This window comes from Netta rufina, assembly GCF_964035555.1.
Source record: "Netta rufina genome assembly, chromosome: 13".
NCBI lineage: Eukaryota > Metazoa > Chordata > Aves > Anseriformes > Anatidae > Netta > Netta rufina.
In genome coordinates, this window is record NC_140136.1 from 14,129,910 (window position 1) to 14,152,497 (window position 22,588).

A 22,588-nucleotide genomic window follows, 5' to 3' on the forward strand; every position below is an offset into this window, starting at 1 on the left:
TTCAGTGGATGTCTACTGCATCATGTTGTTAATTGTTGCTTTGTTTGTGATCAGATGCTTTCCTGGGAGGGAGTAGCATCAAGAGAGAAGCTTAGAATAATTATATTTGTCTCCTTGAAAGTTAGCTAACAAGTTGCTATTTACTGATTTGAAAAGTGTAGCTACTATACTGTATTAGTGTTAAATTCTCTGCTTATAATAGTCAACTGCTATGGGCTAATAGAAGACTAGAAACTGTTGTCCAAGGATGGAAAACAACTTTGGGCAAGATACAGGTGGAGCCCTTTTCTCTTGAGAATTAACCTGTTGGGGATTATCTATCCTACAGGCAGGGAATAACTTTGTTTTAGCTAATGTTAGTAATGCTGTATCTCTGCAAAGACTTTCATTTTCCTAGATCTGACTTCATTATAATTTCACTTTTGAAGGCATCAGACCACAATTTGTTTGGCTTTTCTTGACATAAAGCTTCCAAAACATTAGTAAATGCAGATGGGTAGGTGTTTTTTTTTCCTTTTAGAAGTAGAAATCAAAATGAAATTTTAAGGACAGAACTGAAGTGAAAGGTGGCATAGGTGAAGAAAGACTATTGCACAATCGGTACTGTGGTTTATCTTGAAACGTTGTGTGTTTTTTATTTAAAATATTTCACAGCATTTTTTAGTAATTACTTCAGATTTTGAACCTTGCCATTACAATACCGTTGCCTTTCATACAAACTCATAATTCTGCCATTCTGTCCTAGTTCTTTTTGCCATACTGCTGGTCATCTTATATTTTATTCTGCAAAAGCATACCATTTCTGTGCCTGCCTTTTATCAGAAGCCCACATCTGTTATGAAGTGTCAATTTTTTCTCTTTACTAATTTTTTTTTAAATGGTAAATGTTCATTTTATGGCGTATGTGTATTAGTCAGTCAAATGTTTTTTTCTTCTCTAGTTTATTCAGCTGGTATCCAGTGATTTGAAAGTACTTGGAAGGAGTTCTTACACGCTCTGCAGTGATGGCCAGTTACTCATTCGACAAGTCCTCCACCCAGAAACATCTAAGAAGGTATGAGATCAGAACTGATGCAGAAGGAAGACGGTTTACCTGCGTTTGAGATGAGCAACACAATTCAACCTTGGCAACTGTAGTGCTCCAAGAACAGCTCTGTGCTTCTAAGGGGTGTGAAATGGAAGGCATCATCGGATATAGTCCCTGGCGATTGTTCTTGGAAGTCAGATGCAGTACTTGAGGACCCCCAAATAAGCATAATGAGGAAAATAAGGAAAGGCAGAACAAAGAACAACACAAGTTGTTTGAATTCAGTGTCGCAGGGAAAAGGTCTAACCTCAGCAGAGGTGGTAGAGAAGTGCTGCTTTGTTTAGGCTTAACTTAAGTCATTGGTTCTGTGCAGAGCTATGGGTTTGTACCAAAACCTAAAATTGGTAGAAGCCACGTGTCAGTGTCCTGCAGAGAGTAAACATGCAATGACTTGCCCTGGAGAATGGCAGTTGTTTCCCATCTGCATTTATTCAGCAGGAAGCAGTACTACAGCTCGTTTGTTACTCCCATATGAAGCAGCAATTTCCTCTCAAGCCTGTCTTGCACAGGGAGAAGAATCTTGCCTTTGTGCAGGGTGGTGGCTCCCGAGTTAGCCTGCTTGTCAGGGTCTGGAGGAAACCTGCAGGAATGGGAGCTGCTGACATTTAAGGAGTTGACGGATCAACTGTATTTTTTTTCTTTTCTATATAAGGGCGGTAGTCATGCTGAGTTTCTACAAATATTCATCTGGCATTTGGGTTGTGCTAAAATTTAGCTCTGTGGCTTTTAATAAAAGCAAATACTTATGTAGGGATGAAGCAAGAAAGGAAACAATAGTGTTTAGCATTCAAATGTGATAGTACTATTTTTTATTTGATTTTGTTTTTTAAATCGGGTCACATGCTGCCATCCTGCAATATGGGTTGTGGGTAACTCTTTGTCCTTCCCACTTGAAAAAAATGGACTGAAACAAACAAAATAGAGCAACCCTATAATACCATGAAAGCAGTAATTTTGGAAGACTATGGAATTTGAGCTATTAAAAAGGAAAAAAAAAAAAAAACAAAACTGGTCTATCATAGACAGATGATGATGACATGTAACTATGTAGTTCTTGAGATTGCCTCATTCAGTCCAAAAGTATTAATCAGAATTTAATTGAGGACCCCCAAATAATTTAAAAAATATTAATCAGAAGGAATGTATACAAAATCATTTTGCCTTCTTTGTAGAACTTCCTGCTATCAGACTGCTTCTATTCCTTTTATGATCTGCGCAAAGAATTTCACACATGCTACCCTAGTTCAGCCGCCGTGAAGGACCAGACTATCAAGACCATGGCAGAATGTATCCTTTTGCTGCAGCTTTTGCAACTGAAGCAGTTATGCTTATTTAGGTTTTACCCCTGTGATTGTTATGGGTTTTATTCTACTGAGCTATGATGTGAATTTTAAAAATCTCCTAGGTAAAATTGATCAAGTGAGTGTGTGTGTGGGGAGGGAGGGGTGCCTGTTTGTAATATTTTTCTATTTTGACTCTAATAATGAGAGCTAAACCATATGTAATAAATCCATTACAAAACAAGTGAAAAAAAAAAACCACAGCGTTTTTATTTATATTTGATCCTTAAAGGAAAGGCTTGGCTATCAGTGAGCTTCTTCAGGGTCAAGTAGCCTGCAAGTTTCCACTGTTTGCAGACAATTGTTCTCTGATCTAAACAAAACAAAACCCACCTCTACATCTAAATTTTAGGAGTATTGCTATGGCCCAGAATAATTTGGTTAAAGTTCAGTTATGTTTGAAGTGATAGGAACTTACTCTGTTTTTTTTTGTTGTTTTTTTTTTTTGAAATGTTAAAGCTGAAATGATGGTAAGCTATCAATAGTTTTCAGAATGTTGACTGTTAAAGTGAATATTAACTAGTTTATGAGCAGAGTTACAAATGCCTAATGGTCACGTGTCCCTGCTAAGACCAGTGTGATTTGATTACCAATTCCATGTTAATAACAGGGAAGCCTTATGGCTTGTTTACAAATGATTGTGCAAGTCTGTTATTTTCTATAATCACCTATTTAGATCTAGGCTTAGGGACAGATGAAACAGAGGAGGACTTTGGCGTGTGGCAAGTGAAAACAATGGTGGCTATCATTTTCAGCATGCTCTCTGAAAGTTGCAGTAAGTGACCTGTTTATTCAGAATGTTGAAATTTTTCCTTTCTGTGTGAATCGACAGTGATACTGTCATTCTTAAGTAATCTGTGACCCTGGTTATATTTCAATGTCTACTTTTGTTGCAGATCACATATTTACTGAGCCTGAAACTGTGAAATACAAATACGAAACAGGTCCATGGTAAGTGCTGTTGTTACAGTTCATTACAACCAAAGCTGAGCTTTGTCTACATCAAGGAAAGATTCCAAATCCTTCCTTCCATCTCTGTGAAACTAGGTTGATTCCTGAGAACAATTACAGCATGTTTGGAGGTCTGGTGCAGACAGACCGTAGCTGGTATATTGAATGCTGTACGTTTGTCTGTCTTAAAAGTCACTGCAAGTAAAACGCTCTTTGCTCACTAGCTTCTGTTTTGAATGGCAGTGAGGCTGTCTTATCTTACCCAATGGTGAAGAAATATTTGTGAACTTTCCCTAAGTCAACAGGGGTAATGGCTGGCACACCCTAAATGGAGCTGAACTACATTACATGGTGCTTTTGAAGAGTTGTCTAATATGCTGAATTGCAGACTGTCTCACAAGGCTGTGGTTGAAGCAAATGATTTTTTTTTTTTAAATTGTTTTGAGATCCTGCTTAAGGGATCTTTTTGTATTACACAAGTGGATCCCTTATGCTTCTGTGAAAGTCTTGATGTTAATTATTTGCTGTCTAGACAAAGTGTAGTTGGACATCTTTTTAAACAGATTCCTAGGTTTCTGCTTTGTGCAAGTGACAAAATGGAAGCTGTTGATTAGCAGACATGTTCCCTACCCAACTGCAGGTGTTTTGTCTTTTCAGTGTGCTCATTAAAATGGGCGTGTCTCTACCCTATCTTGATCAGTATTACAGTTTAGGAGACACTTTGATTTTAAACAGATTTCTTGCTGAGAACTTGGTCTTTAGATGGATGGAAACTATTCCTTACATGAAGTAGATTTCTCATATTCTACAGAGATAAGCTCAGCTTTTCCATGTTTTTTTTTCTTTTTTTTTTTTTTTTTTTCTTTTAATCTAAATTGACTTTGGATTTTGGGAGACAAGAAACAGAATAGTTCTTTATTTTCAAATACATTTCAGGAACTGGAGACTTGCACATCTGAAGCATAAGTAATGTATATTCATATTTAAGACTTCCTTGTAATCATCTGCATTAGATTAGATTAAATTTGGAAGTTCCTTATTTCTTCACTTTGAAACAACCTTCTTATTTTTCTTAAGGAACTGCTATGTGATGACAATACACTGCATCTTAGGTATTGTGTATATAAAGGAATTACCCCAGTTATTGTTCTTTACTGAAAGGAGTAGCAGAATTACAAGAGTCTCAACTACAAATATGCTCTGTTTTTTCAAGTTAAATGACTTGTAAATAGGAACTTGAAAATATAATGGAAAACCTAGATTAAAGCTTAATTTTGCTTTTTTTTTTTTTTTTTTTCTGTGCAGTAGTAAATCTGAAACAGTGGACAATGAGACAGTAATACGTGCCAGAGGTTTGCCATGGCAGTCTTCAGACCAAGATATTGCCCGATTTTTCAAAGGACTGAATATTGCTAAGTAAGAGAATAAGAATTTGTCTTGCCTTTATTGCTTGGTCTTTAACATCAAATGTGTTTAATATTTAGTGTGTGCATTCTCTCTCACACACATGCATGCACAAAAGTGCTTTCTTATATCTTTCCCACCTCCAGCACCTTCCCACCCCATGTTCATAACTGAATAGGTTTCACCAGCTTAACTGTGCGAGGAAGAATTGAGAATAAAGGCTCTCTGGCTCTTAGCTGTGCAAATCACAGTTCCTGGGTAAACTAAGGCTGGAGATGTGATGGCCTTACCTTACTTAAAAAATAAATAAATTTGTGTTAGAACCAATCAGTTGGATAGTAACATATTGAAAGATGATTCAAGCTTTGAGACTGTATCTGTCCCATGTTACTTTTAGGAAGATGTGCATGCAAAATACCGTACTACTTAGACAATGCTCTATCATACATACAATGACAACTGTACAAAAAGACCTCTATTATGCACTCCCACGCACCCTCCCCAGCTCCCCCAATTCAATCCTGCCAGCTTAGGAAAAATATATTCCTGTGTTTCTATTGTATGTTATTTCTAGCTTGCTAACATTGCATTTTAGGATGATATCAGCTCTTTTGATTCTTAGAACCTCAGATAAAAATTGATTTCTCTGTGAAATTTCTGTGTCAGAGAAGGTAGAAGATAATTGTTTTTGATCTACGAATGAGTAGACCAAGGCTTGAAGGGGTTTCAGAAGCCTGTTCTAAGTGTTTTGTTTGTTTGTTTGTTTGTTTTATACTAATATTTTCTAGAGTAATCTTGTTGCCTACTTGGAAGACTTAAAAGCCAAATAAATGTTGGAAGACTTAAAAGCCAAATAGATTCAGAAACTTCCAAGTGCTCTTCAGAAGAAATTTTCATTACTGTTTTCTGTGGGTGTGTGAAGTGATTCTAATGTAACATACCTGCCAATGTATATTCTAGGTATTCAATGCAGAGTAAATATGATTGATTTATTCCTGTAGGTGTATGAGGAAATTCAAACCTGAATCTGAGACGATAGGAAGGGGTTACAGAAATACACCTGCATAGAAGTTGAGAAAGTGACAAACAGCATGAGATCCAACATCTCACTTTTTATTTTATTGGGTTTATATTCCAGAGGTGGTGTGGCCCTTTGTCTGAATGCTCAAGGAAGGAGAAATGGTGAAGCATTAGTTCGGTTTGTCAATTCTGAACAGAGAGATTTGGCACTGGAAAGACATAAGCATCACATGGGTAGCAGATACATTGAGGTAAAAAGTAACGACTTGAAGCAAATCTTTGGAGAGCAAAGAGTATGGTTTTGAATGAGAACTGTGCATGCTCCTATATTGCTCTAAATAACAAAAATACTCATACATGAAATGGTTGAATATTGTAATTTTCATGTATGGATTTTTTTTTCTTTAAGGTTTACAAAGCAACAGGGGAAGAATTCTTAAAAATTGCAGGAGGTAAGTGATGCTGGAGTTCAGTATAATTATTCAAGTTCATAGGCACATTCTAGTTCTGATACCTCTCTGTTGTGGTTTAACCCAGCTGGCAGATAAACACCACACAGCCATTCGCTCACCATCCCACCTCCCTCTCTGGGATAGGGGAGAGAAATGGGAAAGTGAAGCTTGTGAGTTGAGATAAAGACAGTTTATTAAGACAGAAAAATATTATCACTAGTGTTATTATTATTAGTACTGCTACTAATAATACGTACAAACAAGTGATGCACAATGCAATTACTCACCACCTGCTGACCGATGCCCAGCCTAACCCCGAGCAGTCTGGCCCCCCCACCCTGGCTAGCCACCCCTATATATTGTTCAGTGGCATGCCATATGGTATGAAATACCCCTTTGGCCAGTTTGGGTCAGCTGTTCCGAGTCTGTCCCCTTCCAGCTCTTGCTGCACCCCCAGCCTGCCCGTTGGCAGGACAGAGTGAGAAGCTGAAACGTCCTTGGCTTGGTGTAAGCACTGCTCTGCAACAATTGAAACACCAGCATGTTATCAGCACTTTTCTCATCCTAAGCCAAAACATAGCACCCTACCAACTAATAGGAAGAAAATTAACTCTGTCCTAACTGAAGCCAGGACACTGTCTTGGCTGAGGACACAATTAATGAAGTAGCTTTTCCTGTTTTGCTTTCTAAGAATCTTTGACCCTGTGAAGTTTTGGTTTCATGTGGTTGCATTTGAGCTGTGATGTTTGTAGGCTGGGCTTGGTGTTTGGGAGGAAGGGGAACCTTTGCAGCAGAAGTGTCTGTATACCTCACTGATCTCTTCTTTGTTCCAATTTCATTAAAATGTGTAAGACTTTAAGGGTAAGGGGGTCTCACTTCAAAATAAATTACTGCGAGTTAATATTGTCTCAGGTATTGTGTGTGTTTGTTACTAGCTACTTACCTCCTGTGTTGCTCCTTAATGCTTTTCTGTTCCTCTGTCATACGGAATTGGCTGACCGTATGTTAATATCTTCCTACCAGGTACCTCCAATGAAGTTGCCCAGTTTTTATCTAAAGAGAATCAAGTTATCATCCGGATGAGAGGCCTTCCATTCACTGCTACTCAGGAGGATGTGTTGGGGTTCCTGGGGCCAGAGTGCCCGGTCACAGGAGGGAAAGAGGGACTTCTCTTTGTCAAGTATCCAGATGGCAGGCCCACAGGAGATGCATTTGTATTGTTCTCCTGTGAAGAATATGCACAGAATGCACTTAAAAAACACAAAGAAATTCTTGGAAAACGTTACATTGAACTCTTCCGGAGCACAGCAGCAGAAGTCCAGCAGGTTGTAACTATTGGCTGTGAAACTCAAAAGAGTTAAATATTTATTTAAATGATCATACACCCATTGTAGACAGTCATGCAAGTTGTCTGTATCAAAGATGTCAAGCTCCAGATAGGGCAACATGTGCTTACTGCTTGGCATGGAAAAGGGTACAGCATTGTTTTGTGTGTTTTTTTTTTTTTTTTTTTTCATTTACTGCCACTTTTTTTAACATTCCCCAGATCATGAAGTAAAAACCATTGGATAATTTTCTTCCACTTAAAGATTGACTGAAATCTGAAAAATAATTCTAAAAATGTACTAGATTAATAGTATTTCAGTAATACTGATTTGAAGTCTGTAGTATTGTCTTTAAAATCTGTTTCCCGTGCACAGAATTTAACATGAAATTCTAATCTGGCTACATCAAAAGAGCTTTTCCTACAGTTCTTTTGTTGGACACTAAGAATTACTAGGATGTATCTGATATTTGGTGAAGGGAAGTGATATATCTCTCTTCCTAAGATAATGTATTTCATTTTTTTCTCCTTTTCTTGACCAGTTCTTAATCATGATCATCTTCTTAAACTGGTAAACCACCGTTTCGTTTTGGCACCCGCAACTTGAACCCTTATAAAACATCACATACTAATTTTTTCTTTGTGACAGAATATTTCTATACTGATAATGCCAAAATCGTGGGAACCATTATGAGATTTCATCTGGCCTTTGCGTAAACATTGGCTATAAAGCTTGCATACAGTTACTGTTTGTTACTATCTGAAATGAGAAGCTTTTTCCATAAAAGTGATGGGGTATGGGAAAAAATATCCACATATGCAGACCTGCCATTTACCTATAGTACTGTTGCATGGAGAATACAACAGTCAAGAATCTGATAATGAATATTATGAAGACTAAGCAAAATGTCATGGTGAAACTTATTTTCTCCTCAATTTTGCTTTGCTGAAAAAATGAGGCAAAGTCCTCAAAGGAACAAAGCCACCGTGTTCACAGTGACCGGATCTTTGTTCTTGTTTTTGTTAGGGACACCTGGATAAAACCCATGCTCCTTCAATATGTCATTACTTCTTCCTCTAGGTCAGTTTTCTAAGGTGACACCCTAGTTTTTTACTGCTTGAGCAAGAGATGATTCTTAGGGAATTAAAGGCAACTTGTTTGTGTAAAGACAGCTTTCATCTATTTAAATTAACACAAAGTGATTGCAATATTCTATACGCAATGAGGGGAGATTTCTGGCCTGAAATGTGCTACAAGAATAGATTCTTGCAAAAAAGCTTCTATCAAGACAAACTCAATAGGCTTGATCGTTATTGACAATACTAAAACTTTATTATCTTTGCATTGGTGCCTCTTTCAGTGGAATGTGTTTATTTCTGATAATCACTGCTAAATATGTCTTTCAGCAATAAACCCCAACAGCAAGTTATGTTCCCTCTGTCACAAGGGGATGAGTCAAGAGAAAATAAAATGTTGAGACTAAGGTCTCCTGTAGCTTTTATTTTTTTATTTTTTTATTTTTTTCCAGAAGCCCTGTACTTCAGCATGATTGTTTTGATTAATTAAGGTGTTTGTTTATTAACCTATCAGGTCTATGAAAGAATTAGTCTTTTTACTTATTATTTATTTCAGATCTCAGTTCTTTTAAACTAGATGTTTTTAATTTACTGTAATTTAAGTATGAAGTGTAAGTGACAAGACTGGTGTATTAGTGTGAACGTTGTTTTCAGATGTTCCTTTTGGGATATGCTAAAATGTACTGTAATCCGCTTTTAACTTTATTGTAATAAGTTTAGAAAGGTCTGCTATTAGTGTCTAGCAAATTAAATTTATCAGACTTTTTTCCTTCAGAGTCTGAAACTTTCAAATGCCCAACAGGAAACTGTCCACAGTAATCTGGTTCAAGAAGGCATTTTCTCTGATATTGGAAATGGATTTATTTAAACATATGAAATACTATTGTGAGAACTGATTTGTGCTCAACCGGATGATGTGTAAATCTCTATCAGTGTCTTTTTTTATTCCCTACAGGTACTCAATCGATACATGTCAACACCTCTTATTCCCACCCTCCCAACTCCCATCATTCCTGTCATACCCCCACCATACACAATTGCCACGGGTAGCATACGTGACTGTGTCCGGCTCAGAGGCCTTCCTTACACTGCTGGCATTGACGACATCCTGGAATTTATGGGAGATGCCACAGCTGATATCAAGCCCCATGGCGTTCACATGGTCCTTAATCAACAGGTAACAGCATTTTGCACAGGAGAGCTGACTTTCCAGTTACTGAACCAAATTAGAAGTCATGGTAGCTTATTTGCTATGCTTTAGGTCTTCCGTAACCTTGACAAAATACTATCTTCTGCTTGACTTTTTCCTTTCTTCCTCAGCACTTCTCCCTACCTTCCCCGTACATGCTTGCTTTTCTTTCTATATCATCCGTATGCCTAAAATGGAGGAGGTTGAAGCCTGTGGCATGTTTTCTTTGACTAATAGCTTTGTCCTTGAGGCTGCCTTAAATATTCCCTTGTGTTTCAGTCAAATTCTGGAAATACACAAGATGGAAATGGCTCATGTAAGATGGCATATCTGCCCTGTTCAGGGTTTGTGCTCAATCACAGCTGTGTTCTATAAGCCCATTTGTGGAAAAATCTTTTTTTTTTTCTAACTTGATTAGAGACTTATCAGGGTTTAAAGGAAGCTGATAATTGAAGTTATGTTTTGGATATATTTTAATGATGTAACCATGAGAATTTCTTTTGTTCTTGTCATCTTGTGTTAAAAATATACTATTGGTCACAGAAACATTGAGGTATTATCCTTAAAGGAAACAAATGAAGGAGATCTACTACATCTCTACCCTCTGGAGATGCTTAAAATTCAAATGGAGAAGACCATGAGTGGTCTGATGTAACCTGAATGTGTTAGCTAGCTCTGCTTTGGTTTGGATAAGAGGCCTTCAAATTCTGTTTCCATACCAAATTATTCTACGTTTCCTTCTGGAAAAAGGAAGTAGTATTAAGTTAAGGGTGCTGGCTACACAAGTCTTGCCTTTGCTTCTAAAAATAATTGTTGACTTATGAGGAAGAACAATAATTTACTTCTCTAAGAACAAAATCTTAATACTTTCTGTGTTTCTTGTGCTCTTGTTCTAATAACACTTTGATTTAAGATTTTTCTTTTTCATAGGGACGACCATCAGGTGATGCTTTTATCCAAATGAAATCTGCTGACAAAGCCTTTATGGTGGCTCAAAAATGTCACAAAAAAATGATGAAGGACCGTTATGTGGAAGTATTCCAGTGTTCGGGAGAGGAGATGAACTTTGTTTTAATGGGTGGCACTTTAAATCGTAGTGGCTTATCCCCACCGCCATGTAAGTTACCATGTAAGTCTGCAATTCTTCTGCTCTCTGCTGCTAAAGGCTGATATGTGGTAGGTGCTGAAGCTTTGTGGCCTTTCACCTTTTGACTTGGGTTTTGCCATGATCAATAATCATTCATCTGTATACATGCTGAGATTGGAATTGTTCCCTTTGGGCAATAATGGGACTGATTGGAGCCATTTTTATTGTATTTTCGGTGGTGAATAGAGGGCAGCAAGGCCTTGCCAGTGAAATTGTTGCACACTTTGCTTTTTATGGGTGTACTGTTCTTCTGAGCTCTGCAGTAGACTCGCCTGTAGTGAAACCTACTTGGAATTAGAGGCATTTTTAAAAGGGGGAGAAATTTTATATTCTAGCTGCCAATGAGTGCTCCTGCTATCTTGCCTTAGAGCATTGAGAAGGTACTCTTTGGGCTTATTTTTGAAGGAAAGCACCCACTGGGATGATATGCTAGTTGGAAGGATTTTTAGTTTTTCTGTTTTTCTTTTTATTAAATTGTAGTGAACTTTATTGTGGAACTATAATGGAACTTCGCTGTACCATTCTAATTAGTCTCACTACCAAATCACAAAGCAGATAACAATGTGTATCTGCAAAATGGTAAAAAGCAGCCAAATATACTATTTAAAAACAATTTGACTGCACACTAAGCTTTGTGTTCTTATGCAAGTCAGGTATTTGTGTGTCAGATTGCCTCAGACTAGTGATGTAGTGTTTTTTTCCCTGTTGTGTTTCTTAAAAACTTTTGTTATATCCTAAAAATACTTTTTGAAGCTGCAGTAGGCTTACATATGAAAACTTGTGGTCAGCAGTTGTAGATGCCCACACATAGCCAATGTTATGGTTCTTTTGTCCCACAGAGTACAACTTCTGTTAGAAAGAAAAAAGGGGTGTGTTGGTGTGCACGCCTGCTTTCTCTATGCATATGGCTTTATGCTTTCTTTGAATAACTCTGAAGTCACCTGCTTTCCATGTACATATGGACATGGCTGCTCAGCTTGAGGAGTTGTGATTTCTTAGGAATTGCTCATTTCAAATGCACCAGTTGTCATTCATGGTAATACGCAGGGGTCTCCTGGAGAGGGGCTAGAGAGCAGTCACATTAGGATGAACAGTTCCTTTCCTACTGCAGAGATCTCCATTCTGATTTTTTTTTTTTTTTTGTTGCTGTTGTTGTTCTTGTGTCCTCGTTTGTTTTTAGGTCTCTCTCCACCAGCTTATGCTGCTTTCCAAACAGCAGCTGTGATCCCAGCAGAAGCAGCACTCTACCAGCCACAAGCCCTCTTGCCAGCCGCCAGGACTCCCCAGGCATCAGCTGCTGCTCCTCCAACTGTTACCTACTACCCAGCTCAGGCAGCTCAGCTTTATATGAATTACACAGCTTACTATCCCAGGTACCCTCTAGACTTAACTGCTTCTCTTGCCATTTCATCTCAGTGGAGTAAGCAACTGTGCATTTGGTCTGAAATTTGTACTTAAGGTGTAGACAATCTTAGGAATTTGTTGACATTAATCATCAGGGAAAGTAACCCTTTTGACTACTTTTCTGTGGCTTTATAATGAAGTTCAGCTTTTCTATAGGATTTGGTTGCATCTCGTGATAATGTTGGTGTATTGTTTAACAGCATTTTTGGCATTGGGGTGATATCAAGGCAATTCTATTTCTTGACCAAATGAGAAACTGTGTAAATACATGCCTCTGTCCTCCTCTTGGTTTGATCTTGTACTTACAGTACTGTTTCTATACTAATACTACGCTTAGTACCTCTGGTAAGTCTGCTAGATATCTTGTATCAGTGAGACCAAAGAACTTCTTCACATGTATAAGCAAAGCAGGTATCTCCACCTTTTCCCTTCCCACTGATATTATCAACATGGCTTACTGAAGTCTGGTGCTCAAGTCTGTGGGGGAAGAGTTTGTTCATTGTCATTTCCTAGGCTTGTGACACTAACCTGACTACATAGAAAATTGCTAGACAGGTCTCAACTGGAGATATTACTTCTTTTGTGGCCTAAAAGCACCAGATTTGGGCTCTTGGCTGCTTCTTTTACTATGATTTCCTCCTGCCTCCTGTCTGTATGATTTTATTAATGATCTTAGAACAAGTCATTTGTAGCTTCTAGTTTTCTCCTCCACAATGAAGTAACAAGTACCACTCTTAACCTCTTCGACTGCAAATGCTAGCTATTTTCCTCTACATCTCTTCCCCAAAAATTGTCAAATGCTGAAGAAAAATAAGGGAAGTCAGCAGAGCAGTCCATATCAAGGCTGTTTCCTCGTGTTTTTTTTTTTTTTTTTTTTTTTGTGCGCGCGCCTTTTTCGTCTTATTCTCAATTTTTTCAGTTTCATCTTTGCGTGTTCCAGCTACTAAAATCAGTTACTGGTTTTCATAACAATTTTGCCCCTGTTTCTCTTTCAGTCCTCCAGTATCTCCTACCACAGTTGGGTATATCGCAGCTCCTCCAGGAGCTGTAGCTGCTGCTGCCACTGCCACCCACACTCCAATTCTGCCCCAGCCTGGAGCATTAGTCCGTATGCAGGGCTTGCCATATAACACAGGAATGAAGGAGATTCTCAGTTTCTTCCAGGGATACCAGGTTAGTATGCAGTCTCTCTCCCTGATATTTTATTTGAATTTATTTGATCAGCAGATATCAAACTGAACAAGCCTATGCTCTTGGAAATTGATGAACATATTCACAGCAGACTGCAGTTTAGAATTAACATTTGCCTTCATGCTTATAATAAGCATGTCCAAATTTGAAAGCAGTGATCTAATGCGTGGATATAAGACGTGTTAAAGACTGCTGAGAACAAAGTTCTAGTACAGTAGGCTGCAGTGCAACTCACCACACCTACATTACAAAAGGAGAGACACTGGTGTCAGACACTCTTGCATGGACTATTTATTCTGGTTACAGGAAGGAACATTTTGCATTATGCTGTAACCTAAAGAAAAAAATGTATTCTCCAATCCATGGGATACTGATAGCAAGTATGTTAAGTGCTTATAGATAACTTTGGTCAGTATCTACTGATTTGATACTCTATCAGTAGGCAAACACATAGAAACTTATCTTCTAGAGGAACATTTAAAGAAAGAAAAGCACCATATTTGAATTCAGCAGCACATATTTGAATTCATGGATGGGTCTTTCCATGTCTTCCTTTCATCTCAGAAGATATTGTATCTATATCCATGTTTTGCCATCACATATTTGCTAAAAGGGAAGATAATTGAGTATGGTGTGTTCTGGTGAGTATTTAACCTCTTTGGATAACAGCATTTACATGAATACCGAATCTGTCCTAGTACTACTCAGAAGCCCTTATTTAGAATTTCTTGGTGGGTCTCAAACCACTCTTCAAGTGAAAAGAAGGCAATTTTTACATGAGTTTGTCCTTCAAACTTATGTAAGTTGGTTAACAGTGGTACTGCTGAAGGCTGAGATGCGGAATTTTTTTTTTTTTTTTTTTTCATGCAAAGAAGCAATTTTTTTCCCCCCAAACGTTGCAGCAGTAATGATCCATTTCTTAACCATTCACAGTTTACCTTTTTCTAACTGACTGCTTTTTGGTGGATGGATGTATGGATGGTGGTTGTATTAAAACCTTAAGTGTGGGGATAGCTTACTTCCTAAACTGAAATTCAGCTATAAGTGTAAGTGTGCTGTTGAAAAATGACTTGAGTCTGTCTATGCATGGAGCAGGTCAGTGACTTACAACATCTAGTAGCCCTGGCATCCACTAGATCTTCAATTTAGCGAAGCGGGACTCTGGGTCTGGTGTTGAATTAGAGCTTTTCCTTATTTTCTGAATTTAAAGAGTAGTTTCTAGCCTTTGTGTTAAGCAGTTAAATGTTTCAAATGAATGGAAATTTTACCACAGTGTGAAAGCTATTCATATTCTTCTGCTGCAACCTCTTGACATCATTAGTTACTGTTATTAAATTGGTCACCTCTTTGATTTCTTTAGAAGATGTTGTCCAAATGAGATCGGGTTCAATATCTTATAAAGGAGCCAAGGAATTATTTTGAATTGTTCTTGGAATCCCGCATGTGGTAATACTAGTTTTGTACTCCCTCATTCCTTTAGGGGAAAACAGAGGTGGTGACTTACTGTACTGGGACAATATTATGTCTCTGGAGGAATAACTAATCTTTTTTTTTTCTTTTTTCCCCCTTCCCTCTCTCCTCACATTATTTTTTTCATTTTCTGCTGCTGCCCAAGGATGCATTGCACGATGCTTCTGGTCATTTATAAAGTGAGCCCTTAATAATCATCAGTGGTTTTGGGCATGGTTTTAATTTCTGCATAACTAATTGATGTTGGTATTCAATGGGCTTGGGAAATAGATCGGAAAAGCTGAGATTAAAGGGTGATTTTTTTTTTTGTCTTTGTATGTCCTTGTCTGAAAGGAGTAAGTTTTAAGTTTTAGTTCCTGCTTTATGCTCTTCTGTGTTCTTCCTTCAGTCTTCATGGGCTCCATATATTGCATGTATTCACATGTTGTTATTTAAGTGAAAACACCTTTCATACCAGACCTGCCTCTTAAGAGAGAGAGTTTGCTTATTATGGCCTTCAACAAGCTAGTCTCAATATCAGTACATGCTTCTAATCTTAAATTATTTAAGAATCTGCAGATCAGCACTTTATCACTTACTTTAATTTTCATTTATTTTATCAGCACTAGGCTCTTGTTTAGTGATCCAGTAGCTTGTTTTCTTCTTGAAGTTATGCATTCTTATTTTTATTGTTAAAAATCCCTTCCAGTTTGTATGTGTTTAATGTATCTAGCATTAAACAACCTTGAAAAATCTGTGAAATTTTAATAGTAAATCTTGGAGATGGGTATTTTCCCCATCACCTTTCATAATGTTGTAGTGCACTGTAACATTCAAAATTGCTAATAATACTTTCTCATTTAGTATTTTTTCCATGTTAAACTGTTTTCTAGTTATATTGTAATGTAACTGGGTCAATTATTTGACTGACTGCGTAGCTAAAGGATACTCAGGGGTGGAGTGGGGGACAAAAAAAACCCACACAACCCTTAAAATCGAAAGGACATAACGGTAGCTGTTGCCCTGACGAGTCCTAAAACACCAGCTTCTCAGCAGGTTTGCTGGTCTTTGGGCATTAATTTGAAATAAGGGATTTATGGATGTTTACCAGAAACTTCCTTTATTGTTCGAAGGCTTTAATTGTGTAGACACTATTTTAAAGTTGAGGAAAAAAATAATCTGTCTTTCAGACCCTATTGGGAAAAGCTTGAGGAAAATGTGGGGCAGAATAGTAATAAGATGCAAAGGACTCATCAGTGTTGGTTTTGGCCATCACTCTGCACATCAGTAAGTGCAGCGAGAGAAATCAAGCACCTAAGGAAGGAACTAAGTGTTGGGTGATGGTTTTCTATGAAGTCATGTGTCAGAACAAAGCTGATCACCATATGGACATTATTTAAAGCCTTCTGAATTTGCTGAAGAAAAGGCTAGGCTGGAAACGTAAGGACTCCTTTGTGAAAGTATTTTTGTGTAGAACAGGCTTAAAATCAATATTTAAACCTGTAGTAGACCTAAGTGCCTTTTATCTTCGGCTAAAAAAAATAAAATATTTGCAGTATATTAATCCTCCAAGTCTTTGGAGACCCCAAATTCAAGGCTTGCTGGGGTGGGGAGCTGTGCTTAAAACAAGAATAAGGAGGTGTAGGGGAACGGATAGATCGCTAAGTTCCAAGAGCATTAACCTTTCTCCCTTGTATTAGAATAGCAGGCTTCATTGGTATGGACTTGTTTAAGGATTATTTTTTTTTTTCTCCCCCTATGAAACGCATGCTTGAACAAAGAGGTGTTCTCTTTCCAGTGGGTTCCTTTTGAAATCTCACACTTCACAGTCTGAGAGGGATACCCCATTGTCTGTGTACCAATTCTTAGTGTAGAACCTTCTGCCTAGGGAAGGGAAAAGAAAGAGGATGTGATAAAATAATAGTAAGTGGGAATTCTTTAAGTCAGCTGACAACACAGATGTGTTATGTTTACTCCCATGCAGCTGGAAGATAGAGTGTTACTTGTTTTACTTTGTTCCTAAAAGTCTTCCATCTGGAAATACTGTCTGTATGGAGAAGGCATCTGTGAGAATGGGACTAGCAATTTAACAGTTATACCTTCTGCCTGGTATTTCTTGCTATTTCTGCCAACTCTTTTGCCAAAGGTTGCAAACACCTAGCCATCAGATTGGATTCTTTATGTTCCAGACTTACTGTATCTAGATTTTTTTTTTCTAGATTTTTTTCCAAAGCCTTGGAAAAATGGCTGGGCTAAAAAAGTGTATGCAAGGAGAAAGTGTAGTATTCTACTTCTTTGTTAGCCAATGTATCCTTGGTTCTTATCTGAAAAAGCTTTGCACTACAGAAAGTATAGCAGATAGTCTTTCTGGGAGGTGCTACCATACTGGAAGTATTGGTTGGTCATCTCTAGGAAAAGAGGAGTTAGTGTTTTTTAATATACATCTGTCATTTAGTATAATTTTAGTCTGTTGTAATATATACTATTTAATATTAAAATAATGGTGGTATTTAATATACATGAGTTGAAAACTCTCTGCCATTTCAAATGTTAATACCTAGAAGGGTAGATAAAGAATCAGAGAATGGCTTGGGTTGGAAGGGACCTTAAGGATCATCTGTTTCCAACCCTCCTGCCATGGTAAGGGATGCCGCCCACTAGATCAGGTTGCCCAGGACCCCATCCAACCTGGTCTTGAACACCTCCAGGATTAGGGCATTTACAACTTCTCTGGGCAACTTGTTCTAGTGCCTTACCACCCTCCAAGTGAAGACTTTAATATTTTACATTTGTAAAGTAAATCACTGGCTCTATGAAGAAGCGCCATGTCCTTCAGGAAAGATTATTTTGCTTTAGCTGTGACACTGTATGTCTGTCAATAATGGTCTTGTCACTGTATGTCTTAAGCTATGAAAGTCACTACTGCCACAGGGGAGCTGACAAGGGAAAAATGTAGGAAATGGGGAAACAGTCTTTGCTATTCAGCAGCATCTCTCCTAGTCTGCTGCATTTTTTTTGGTCGTTATGTATGCATATTCCTTCTGGCATCTTGCTGTAGAATTAATTATTGACCCCAGGACCTTATTTGGTAACTGCTTACAAAGGTTCTGTTCTGTTTCTTTCTCCTAGGTTAGTTTCCCACACCTGGCTTCCATATGTAGCTTTCATCTTTCTTTATCTTGGCTCACATCTCTAAAAACCACTGAAAGGGGTCAGTATAGCACCAGGGCACATTCTGGTAACTCAGTGTTGATGTCCTTAGCATCTGAAGTTGACCTTTGTAATGGATCATTTTATTTAACAGTGGTATTCCGTGTATTCTTCCTTACTAGACTAAGCAAAAAAAAAAAAAAAAAGGGGGGGGGGGGGGGAAGGAAAGAAAATTTTCTTCTATTTGTCTCAATTTGTTTCTGCGTTCTCCTTAAGTAATTCTAGGAAATAGGTCACTCCTGTTCATCTTCTGTGAACATTTGAGAATATCCAGTTTAATAGGGTATGATGAAGAAAAATTTGGTAGACATGTATTTCATAGATAAAAGTAATGGCTTAAAAACTTAGTTTTGCTACTGTATCATTCCAGCAGACTACTAGATTTAACACTGCATTTGACATAGAATCACAGAACAATTTGGGTTGGAAGGGACCTTAAAGCCCATCCAGTTCCAACCCCCTGCCATGGGCAGGGACACCTCCCACCAGCCCAGGCTGCCCAAAGCCCCATCCAGCCTGGCCCTGAACACCTCCAGGGATGGGGCATCCACAGCTTCTCTGGGCAGCCAGTGCCTCACCACCCTTAAAGAATTTTTCTAATATCTGATCTAAATCTACCCTCTTCTAGTTTCAAGCCATTTCCCCTAGTCCTGTCACTGCACTCACTGACAGTCCCTCCCCAGCTTTCCTGTAGATCTCCTTTAGGTACAGGCTTCTGTAAGGTCTCCCCAGGGCATACTCTTCTCCAGGCTGAACAACCCTAACTCCCTCAATCTGTCCTTGTAGGAGGGGCGCCCCGGCCCTTTGATCATCTCTGTGGCTTCCTCTGGATTCACTCTAATAGGTCCCTGTCCTGGTGCTGGGGGCCCCAGAGCTGATAGCAGGGCTCCCGGTGAGGACTCACAAGAGCAGAGCAGAGGGGGACAATCCCCTCCCTCACCCTGCTGGCCACACTGCTGTTGGTATAGCCCAGAGTACGGGTGGCTTTCTGGGCTGCAAGCACACTTTGCTGGCTCATGTTGAGCTTCTCATCAACCAACACCCCCAGGTGCTTCTCCTCAGGGCTGCTCTCAATCCATTCTCTGCCCACCCTGTATTTATGCTTGGGACTGCCCTAACCCGGGTGCAGGACTTGGCCTTGTTGAGCTTCATGAGGTTTCACACAGGCACAACTCTGAGGTCAGGGTGGGAACCCTTCCCTCTGCTGTGTCGATGGCAACACACAGCTCGGTGTCACTGACAAACTTGCTGAGGGTGCACTCAGTCCCGCTGTCCTTGTCACTGACAAAGACAATAAACAGATGTATGAGTAAGAGCTTCTGAATCACAGAATCTTTCAGGCTCAAAAGGACCTCTTTGGATCATCTAGTCCAGCCCTCCAAGAGCTGTGAACTCAGGAGGGGAGGTGAGAAATCAGCAGGTCTGAGGAAAGAGGCTGTGTTTCAGCTCAGAGAAGCAAGGAAGATGGGAATAAGGTGATGATGAGGGTAGTGGAGGTAGGAACAGGGAGGTCTGCTTTTAATTTTATTTGAATTTAAATTAAAGGGGGAACTACTGCAGTGGATGGTAACTTCTTACCAGTTACTCGTCTGTTAAGGGTGGAACTTCGAAGTACAGTATGAAGCTGTGTGTTGTCTCAGGTCTCAGCAACTTTTATACCAGAAACAGACAGAATCTAGCTCGGTGAACTTGTAACTGGTCATATAGGGGGTTAAATCACTAGGTGGCGTTTTTCATATCTAAATGGAAACAATTGAGCCCACCACCAGAACAGTATCTCCGTTCTGAGCAATGGGATTGTAGAATCACCCTTGACTTTATACTGTTTATCCTGGGTCATTTGATTTTGTTTTGTTTCTATGGATTTATAAAAAGCAGACAGAACTGGAAGTATTCATGTTGGTGTATTTCCTCAGGCAAGGTAGGGTAGTTCCTATTTCATTCACAAGGAATAAGAATTCCCCCACTTTTATTTCCTATCTTGGTCTACAGTACTACTCTTTGTAATCCGTAAGTCTGAAGACTTTACTATCCTGCAACTTCTGTTTTAATTACATTTTGTCTCTTACTTTTTTTTTTTTTTTTCTTGTGATTGGAACTGACTTCTAGTTTTTATTATTATTATTCCTTTTTCTGTTTCTTTTTTAGGCCTAGGCCTAAGGTCCGACAACTTTGACATTTCTGTGCAGGGTAATTTTCCCACTTTCATGTTTTCCTCATTGCTTATGTGTTTGAACACTCTCCCTTACTAGAGACTATAGACCTTTACATACTGTACATCTATTGATAATCTAAAGTATGTACTATCTTGAGACATTCCTTCCAAAGAGTAAACTTACATTTTGTAGACTTGTTTCAAGGGCAGGTCTGGGAACTGATAAATCTAATATTTGCACGGTCTGGTTGCCCTGGCAGAGGTTATCTAGAAAATACTTCTTATATTTGTCTTTTACTTAATGGCATGGGTCTAGATGTGAAGGTGGCTAGAATCCAGTAGTAAAAATTCTGGGAGGTTCTTTTCTTTAATGTTCTCTGGGCTCTTGGTTGCTTCTCTGTGGAAGGTGTGTACTGTGATGGTGGTTTTGTTGTGGTTTTTCTTTTTTTATCTCCTTTTCAACTTCACTTTGGATGGATACAATGTGTCCTGTACACCCAAATATGATATAATTTTTCCCCAAGCTGGCAGGAGACTTCTTTGTACTATAGGAATATCAAAGAAGCCAGCATAGTATGTGTACATTGTATGCCAGAAGCATACAATGTACAATCCTCTAAAATGTTAATGCAAAACAGCCATTTTAGGGAGATGGGAGAACTGAAAGGATATTCTAGAGCTTGAGTCATACTAGACTTTTTGTCTTCTGGATTACAGGAACTGTTGCAGTAGCATGTGTTTGTAGCATGTGTGAATATGCTCAGTCCCTTTCTGGGATATGTCATTTTGGAGCAATAAGATATAGATAAAAAACAGTGTTTTGTATTCCTCACAATCTATTTTCTGACTGTAGATTTCATATTTGTAATAGGCCCTCCAATAGTATACATGATTACTGTTCAGATGCAGGGTCTCAAATTTTTGTTAGATCTAACCCACAAGTGAGAGGAGGGTTTTGTCTTGTTTCATTGGTGCAACTGTACTGTACAGTCACTGTTTTTATTTGAAATATTCTCCCACAAACCTGTCATGATGCAGTTATACGGTATAGTTTATTCCTTTTTCTATTCAGTATGGAAATAAGCTATATTAGTATAAATGCTTTTAAAAAATATTTCAAGTGCATTCATGCTGGGACATTGTTTTTCTTTATAGACTCTACCAGTATAGTTATAGTGCAAGTATTGTATGCAGCTGAAATGCATATCACTCTATGCTAGAGAAGATGCAGTTTATTTCCATGACTGCAAAAAAAAAAAAAAAATCTGAATGAGATCTGTACACTTCTTCTAATCCCCCACTTCAGTGTGCATGCTGGAAGATGGTCAGCTGTCCCAATGAGTCATTACTGGAAGCAAGATCATGCAAACTTAAGAGTTTTGTTAGCTGATACTAAAGAGTCATAAGTATAACAAAAAAAAAAAAAAAGGAATACTTCATGGTCTAAACTGTTTCCCTCCTTAAATAGGAGCTGCTCAAATACACAGTTCAGAATATTCCCCATGTGCCTTTACTGTAAATCTATTCCTACAACCAATTCAGTTGATGTATTTTATTCATCTTGCTTAAAAATGGTGTCTGTCAAACTCACTGTCTCCTGCCAGTTGTTGTAGCTGATGCTCTTAATTTTGGTTGCAAATGATGGTCTGTGTGGCTTGCTGTACCAGAACTGTTCCTTCTCTTGTTGATTTATCATATATCACACTTGTACTGTAGTATGCACCCGATGACTACAATGGCCTTATTCAGCTGAGCGATCAAGCAAGGAGTGTGTTACAAGCACCGAAAGAGTGGGTCTGTTTGTAACTCTTTGTAACTTCCGAAGAAGGTAAGATGCAACTGGCAGAAACTGGATCTCCAGTGGTGAATGGGAAGGGAAAGAAGGGCTTGTTGATGCAGAGCTTTCTTGGTGTTTGTTTTTTTTTTTTTTTCCCCCCCTTCTTAGCTTGCATTGGGATCCTTGCTTTAATCTTTCTGCTTTTGTCCTATTAAAAAATCAACTAACCTAAGCAAATAGGTCAATTGTGATCTGTAGTTGTTGGGATAGTGGTGGTGGAGGTAGTGTGATTGTCTGGTTTTGCTCAGATGGTGTGCTAGACTTCCAGAAGAGCTGATTAGTGTTTATTTTCATGTGAAGCTTTCAGTTCAGTATTTTACTTTTAACATGTCAGTGGAAGATGCGTTTTTC

At 38.5% G+C, this 22,588-nt stretch overlaps 1 protein-coding gene across 1 annotated transcript in view; it reads left to right on the forward strand.

Moving 5' to 3' along the window:
- The window catches only part of ESRP2 (epithelial splicing regulatory protein 2), a gene marked incomplete at both ends in the record, with an annotated part of 40,808 nt that extends 18,602 nt beyond the window's left edge, over nt 1–22,206 (forward strand). The window contains 13 exons of the mRNA XM_084294904.1: nt 941–1,054; nt 2,260–2,374; nt 3,104–3,202; nt 3,324–3,378; nt 4,684–4,794; nt 5,921–6,053; nt 6,212–6,254; nt 7,278–7,579; nt 9,611–9,832; nt 10,775–10,961; nt 12,172–12,364; nt 13,391–13,568; nt 22,117–22,206. Coding sequence (XP_084151030.1) covers nt 941–1,054; nt 2,260–2,374; nt 3,104–3,202; nt 3,324–3,378; nt 4,684–4,794; nt 5,921–6,053; nt 6,212–6,254; nt 7,278–7,579; nt 9,611–9,832; nt 10,775–10,961; nt 12,172–12,364; nt 13,391–13,568; nt 22,117–22,206 — 1,842 coding nt within the window. The remainder of the gene's footprint in view (nt 1–940; nt 1,055–2,259; nt 2,375–3,103; nt 3,203–3,323; nt 3,379–4,683; nt 4,795–5,920; nt 6,054–6,211; nt 6,255–7,277; nt 7,580–9,610; nt 9,833–10,774; nt 10,962–12,171; nt 12,365–13,390; nt 13,569–22,116) is intronic.
- Nucleotides 22,207–22,588: the final 382 nt, after the last annotated feature.